A 6,654-nucleotide genomic window follows, 5' to 3' on the forward strand; every position below is an offset into this window, starting at 1 on the left:
CCAGAACCCTCCCCTGTACCCCCAGCACCCTCTCTGGACCTCCAGAACCTTCCCTGGACCGCCAGTACCCTGTTCTGTACCTCCAGAACTTTTCCCGGACCCGCAGCACCCTCTTCTGTACCCCAGCACCTCGTTCTGTACCCCCAGAAACCTTCCCTGGACCCCCAGCACCCTGTCCAGACCCCCAGAACCCTTCCCGGACCCCCGGAACCCTTCCCATGCCCCCCATACCTTCTGCAGTCTTTCCATTCAGCTGTGGGCTGGCGGGGTTGTGTCAGTCACAGGGTCCTGTGGGGACAGCAGGGGGCTCGGGCGCTGCCAGGGTGGGCACAGAGCGACCCCCGGGCTGGGGGTTCCATCTCCCACCGCCCTCCTGCCACGGGGCCGAGCCCTACACCCCCCAAACCGGGCCCTAAAGTGGCACGAGGCTGGCACTTGCCCAAATATTGCTGTGCTGGCAGCAGGACAGGCGTGCCAGGAGATGCCCCCAGTCAGGGCACGGGCGTGGGGCACCCCACTCACCGCTGCCTCTGTGCCTCCACATCCCTCTGGGCGCCGACACCGCGCTGGGGCTCGGGTGTTCCCTCTGCAAGGGACAGAGAGAGGCGACGGTGACCCGCAGGCTGATGAAGCCACCCCTTGTGAAAGTAGGGCTTTTCCCCCGTGCCTGCTGCGTGTCCCCTGCCCGTGCCCGGTGGCTGCTGACGGTGCTGGCAAGCGGAGCAGCGGCAGTGACGCCCTTTTGTCCCGCGGCCTCGAGAAGGCTCCAGCGGCTGCGGATCGGGCGTTGCTGCGCTCAGCCCCCCACAGCCCCCGGGCCCCGGCCCTGGCCGCGCTCTAAACCCACAATGCCACACACAAAGGGGAAAATTCCCCATTCTCCTCAAAACTTCTCCTTTCACAGGGGAGGGAGTTGGGAAAGCCTCGTGAGAGCCGGGCAGTGACAGCGACAGCAGCGCGGGGACCTCCGGCCTTGACCCCAAGCCTGCAGCCTGGGCACGGGGGGTGAGGGGGTGGCACCGCCTTTGGGAACCCCGATCTTGCTGCCCCACAGCCCCGCGGCTCCCAGGAAGCGCAGAGCCCATTCCCATGGGATGCAGAGATGGAGCCGGACCAGATCTGAGAAATCCCGGAGCATCCTCCGGCAGCCAGGGAGGAGCGGGATGAGGGAGCTCTGCTGGCAGATCCCCTGAGACCCCCCTGCCACGAATAACCCCCAGATTTGTCACTGGGAGGGGGCTTTAGCCCGATGATCCCCATCCCCAGCACCTCCCCGCCCTCCCCAGGGATCCAGGACCGGTGGGATGGGCACTACCGGCTCGGCACAAGGGCGGCATTGTCCGGGCGGGCACATCCATGAGCTCACACTTTCCAGTGCCGGAGCCAGCGTTGCCCCCCGCCTCCGGTCGCGCTCCAGGGCGCTCGGGACACAGGCGGGGACGCGGTGGCAGCGAGCAGATGGAGGCGATGGCGGAGAACGGGAGCGGAGGGAGCGGCGGGAGGGTGGGTGCGGGGCCGGGTGGATGCGGACGCCGGAGGGGAAGGAAAACAAGCGCGAGCCGGGGGTGCGGAGAGACGCCACAAAACTGGCGAGGGGTGCCAGGGCTGCACAAGCACCTCGGTCACGGTCCCCCCCCCGCCCTCCCCGCGCTCCGGGGGACGCGGGGACAGCTTATCAGGCGCAGGCAGGGAGCCGCCGCCCCGATGGCAGCCGCGTTCCCCATGGCAACCTCCAATCTCCCCGCGGATCCGCTGCCAGGTCCCCCGCGTGTCCCGAGATAAGGGACACTCGGCGTGTTTGGGATTTTCCTGGCCAGGAGGGCGAGGGGGAGAGGGGACAGGCCGGGGAACACAGCGTGTCCCCCTCCCAGGGCGATGCTGAGAGGACCCACGAGAGAGCTGGGCAGGGAGCATGGAAAAATGGGAGAGATGGAGGAAGGCTGGATGGATGGATGGACGGACGGACAGGACACGTTCCGGCGGGGCTCAGCGGGATGGAGGGGTGCCGGTCCCCCCCCGTGCCGGGGGAGCCGTGGCCGGGGCTGTGCTGCCGCGGGAAGAGGCCGGTTCCCTCCTCCCCACCCCGAGGAAATCCGGATTTGACTTTTCGCAGCCGCCAAAGCCATCAGTGCCCGGCTTCGGGCCAGGGGCCAGGCCGTGAGAACCTCCCCACCGCCCGGGGGGAGAGGGCGGGGACCCCCAGCCTTCCTCCCATCGCCCTCCTCCTCACCCTCACTTCCCTGCCCGTGCCACCGTGCGGGGCCCGGGTACCCGAATTGTGCCGCGGCTGTCGCGGCTCGCAGCCATCAGCGAAAGGCGGGGGACACCCGAGGTCACAAGTTCCCTGAACAGACGGTTCCCGCCAGCCCTGGGAACGGTGTCCGGTGCTTCCCAGCCCAGCCCAACCCCGGCCTCCTCCTCCTCCCGCTCCTCCTCCCACCACAACCTCCAAACAAACACAGCGCAGGCGAGGCCCGGAGCATCCTCCCCGCTCACCGGGGAAACCGAGGCACCGCCACAAGCGGGGCCCCACCGGCAACTTGATCGCGACAGGGACGAGCCACGGGGAGCACGTGGGTCCCCGACCCGTGGCTCGCCGGTGTCCGGTTCCTCCTTTGTCCTGATTCTCCCTTTCCCGTCCCCGCCGGGGCATCTCCCGCCAGCGGGGGCGACCCCGTGGCTATTGACAGCCCATCGCTTCCGCTGCATCCTGCGCGGGGACCTCGGTGGCCTTAAAAGCCACCAGCTGCCAGCCCCGGGCGTTTTTCCATGGCTCGGATGGAGGGCGCATCCTGCCGCGGGCACAGGGACGCTCCGTGCCTCAGTTTCCCCGGATGGAAGGTGGGGGGGGGGGGGGGGGGGGGGTACCAACAACCCGCCCACCCCCCCGCGGAGCGGATGGCGATGAAGGAGGCATTTCCACCTCCTCGGTTCCTCCCATCCGTGGAATCTGGGCCAGCGCAGCTGCTCCCCAGCCCGGCCGGGAGGCTCCGGGCCCCGCAGGTTTAGAGAGGGGGGATACGTGGCCTGAACCCCAAAGCTCCCGGCAGTGGGGAGGGGGGGCTAGTCCGTGCCCGGCCCCCCTGGGCCGATGGCCACGCCGCAGCCCGCTTTGGGCCGCGCCTCACGTGGCTCGTAATCTGGGATTAAAGTGGGATTAGCCTGCTCATCCCGCACGCGGAGGGACCCGCTGGGGGTGTGTGCGGAGGCCGCGCCCTCCGGGGCTCCCGCTGGGGGTCTGGGGGTGCCCCCGCGCCCCAAAGACCCCCCCGGTCCTGCCAGCTCTGAGATCAGCCCCATGGCATGCCCAACATTGGGTACCTCGGGGTGGGGGGGGGCCCCTGGACACCCCAATACCGTGCATGGGGTCACCACAGCGAGGCACCCACCTGGCAGGACAGCGGGGATGTGGCCGCGGGGTCCCGAGGTGGCAAGTCGTGGCCCAGGTTTTCCTGGGAGAGGCTGGAATTAGCCCAGCCTGGCCACCCACCCTGCACGCCCACAGCCAGGAGCTGATCCCCCCTCCCGAGATGGCTCCATCCGTGGCCAAGAGATGGGGGGGGGGTCGCGCTTTACACCCCAAATTCTCCCCCCAAACCGCTCCCCGATGCTCCATGGCGGTGGGGTGACAGGAATTGGGCCCCTCGGTTCTTTGCCAGGGGGGTTGGATGCGACCAGGGGTGCTCCAAAATCCCCGGGTCCACGGCAAAACCGCGACCACCACGGGCCCGGGAGCATCAAACCCTTCAAGGGGGGTGGGATTGGGGGGTGCCCTCCCAGCAACAGCGCTGAGACCCCACAAACTCACTCCTCGAGTGGGGCTGGGAAGGGCTGGGCTGTCCCGGCCTCCTCCCTTGGGGTACGCGGTGCCCATGGCAATGTCCCCAGGGAGGGGGGACAGCGGTGTCCCGGGGGGGCCGCGGGGTGCTGGGAGCGCTGTGGTGCCGCGGAGGGGGGCGGGGGGTTCGGGGAGGGGTCAGCGATGGAGCCCCGTGTCCCCGCGTTCCCCCCTCGGGTCCCCGCCCTTCCCATCCCCCCCGGCCCCCCAGCAAGGGCAGCACCCCGGGGAATGGGGACAAGGTGGGAGCAAAATGCGGGGCTCCCCCGAGCCCCCTCAGCTCCCCGCGAGAGCGGCGGCACCGAAAAGCGACGGCAAAGCCAAGAGCGGCCGCCACGAACCGTCCCCCTCGCACCCCCCCGGCGGCCTGTCCGCCTCCCGTGTCCCCCCGCCGCGTCCCCGTCCCTCCCGAGCCGCGCGGCCGCGCACTCACCTAAGGACGGGGACGCCGCATCCCTGCGGCCGCGGGGGGCTGCCGGGGGGATGCCCTGGGCTCGTTCAGCTCGCCCGGCGGCCACCGACTCGCGCGTGGGCTCCCGGGGCTGCGGCGGCTGCGGCTCATCCGAGAGCGTGACAGCGGGGCGCGGGCGGGCGAGCGGGCGGGCGAGCGGGCGAGCGAGCGAGCGAGCCTATCTCCCCCCGCCAGCCCCGCCGCCCGCCGCCCGATAACCGCGGCTGGGCGGGCGTGCGGGGGAGGCTGCGTGGGAGGGTGGGTGGGAGGGTGGAGGAGTGCGTGGCTGCCCGGGGGGGGGGTGGCAGCGTGGGTTCGCCTGTCCCCACCTCGCTGCTGGCTCAGTCCCTTTCCCAACAAGAGGAGAATTAGCCGGCATCATGACGAAGCAGTATTGGCTCCCGCTCCTCCCGCTTCCCCGGCACAAAGAGGGAGGAAAACAGGGATAACCCGGCCTGCGCCGCTGCCAGGGACAGCCTGGACCCCCAGCACCTTCCCCAGCCCCCGCTGGACTCTGGGCGCGGCCACCCCCGCTCCCCCCGCAGCCCCTCGCAGGGATTTTGGCACCCCCAGCCCCTCTCTGGGGGAGGGGTGAGCACCTCACGGGGCTGCGGCAGCCTGGGGTGAGGGAGGGGGGATGGCACCTCCCGCCTAAGCCGACTCCCAGGCTGGGTTTGGGGGTGCTGCGCCCACCCCTCGCTGCCCTGGGAGGGGAAATCCAGCGGGAATTTTCACCCGCAGGACCAGCGCAGCCCAGTGAGGGCTGGGACGAGCTGGGAATCTGCCAAAATCAAGCGCTGGGCTCTGGCAGGGACAGATGTCCCCCCCGCCCCAAGCCCCCCGCGCCTTGGGGGTCGCGGTCCAGCCCCTGTCCGTGGGAAGAGCCCCCAGGTCTGGGAAGCACGGCCGGGCTGGGGCAGGGCAGGGAGGCTGCGGCCGCCTCCATCCCTCTGGAGCCGCTCGGAACGTGATCCCGGCCTCCGGCACGGGAGAGGAGCCGCGGCCGGACCCCGCCGGGGGCGGCGGGGCTGCGTTGGTGCCGCAGCGCTGGGATCCGGAGTCTATTCCCGGCTCTGTGTGGGAGAGCTGCCTGGTGACAGCAGCTCCCTTTCTGGGGCTCCTCCTCGCTGCTTCTGCTCTTTGCTGCCTCAGTTTCCCCCTCCCGGCTCAGGAAAGGGCTGCTGGACCCCCCCTGGATGCACATCTGGGGGGGGTGCGGGCTCAGGGATGCACATCTGGAGGGCGGGATGGACACTCAGGGGGAGGCTCAGCCTGGGCTGCGAGTCCGGGGATGGACACCCGGGGTGCACATCTGGGAGGAAACACCCCCGGGGATGCACATCTGGGGGGATACAGGCCCAGCGGTGAACATCTGGTGGGGATACACCCCCAGGGGGAATCGCACGCGTGTCCTTTAACGCCAGGGCCAGCCTGGCTCTCCGGACCAGGAGCATCCCGGCCTCGGCTCCGAGCTGCCGCCGTCCCCCCGCGCTGTGAGGGGGCTCCGCCGGCCCCAGCCGCCCCCCGGGGCCGTGCCCATGAATAATCGAGGCTGCGGCCGCCTCCCCCTCGCCACTAACCCAGTTTCTCAAGCATGAAGACGATCGCAGCGGCTGCTCGGCGGCTGCCACCTGCGCCCGGGGGCTGCTCGGGCGCCTGACCCGGCCGTGGCACCCGCCGGGGCTCGGCCTCCCAGCCCAGCACCCCACGGGGACGGCGGGAGGAGTTTGGGGACGCCCCGATCCGGCTCCATCCCGCACCACGCGCCAGCTCATGCACCCACCCCCAAAGCCGAGCCCGGCCACGCTCCCCAGAGCTCCCCGTCCCCGCTGGGTCACCCCTTGTCCCGGCGGCGCCCTTCACAGCCGGGCCCAGCGCACGGGGGTGCCCGGGGCGGGGCCCGGGGTGTGGGGCAGGGGGATGAGGCCCTACCTTCACGGGAGCCCATGGCCCGCCGCAGGCAGGGCTGCCTGTCCGCCGGGAGCCATCCCCGCGCCGAGCATCCCCTCCCCTGCGCCGCACGCGCGTTGCCACAGCGACCGCCTCCCGCCGCAGCCCCGGGATGGAGCGCGGAGGATGTGCAGGAGCGGCCCTCGGGCTCGCCGGGAGGTGGAGGGTGGGCAGGAGCGGCCCCTGGGCTCTGCGAGGGATGGAGGGTGGGCAGGAGCATCCTTCGGCCTCACTGAGAGATGGAGGAAGCGCAGGAGCATCCTTTGGCTTCAGTGAGGGATGGAGGGTGGGCAGGAGCAGCCTCTGGCCTTGCCAAGGGATGGAGGATATGGAGGAGCAGCCTTCGGCCTCGCTGAGGGATTGAGGATGTGCAGGACAATCCTCTGGAGCCACTGAGGGATTGAGGATGTGCAGG

General features: G+C 70.6%; 1 protein-coding gene across 6 annotated transcripts in view; it reads right to left on the reverse strand.

Annotated features, from left to right (window-relative positions):
- The window catches only part of DMTN (dematin actin binding protein), an 11,834-nt gene extending 5,504 nt beyond the window's left edge, over positions 1-6,330 (reverse strand). For 3 of the 6 annotated variants that reach the window (XM_042024859.1, XM_042024858.1, XM_042024854.1), the window contains exons 1-3: positions 6,222-6,330; positions 523-586; positions 232-288 (exon numbers count right to left, since the gene is read on the reverse strand). In XM_042024859.1, coding sequence (XP_041880793.1) covers positions 232-249 — 18 coding nt within the window. In that variant the 5' untranslated portion in view covers positions 250-288; positions 523-586; positions 6,222-6,330. Of the gene's footprint in view, positions 1-231; positions 289-522; positions 587-1,366; positions 1,501-3,389; positions 3,453-4,271; positions 4,402-6,221 lie in introns of those variants that run through there. The other 3 variants (XM_042024856.1, XM_042024855.1, XM_042024857.1) reach the window with 3 other exon arrangements.
- Positions 6,331-6,654: the final 324 nt, after the last annotated feature.

The sequence above is a fragment of the Corvus kubaryi genome, unplaced genomic scaffold, assembly GCF_017639235.1.
Source record: "Corvus kubaryi isolate FWS band 111438036 unplaced genomic scaffold, C.kubaryi_AGA036_p1.0 37265, whole genome shotgun sequence".
Classification (NCBI taxonomy): Eukaryota; Metazoa; Chordata; class Aves; order Passeriformes; family Corvidae; genus Corvus; species Corvus kubaryi.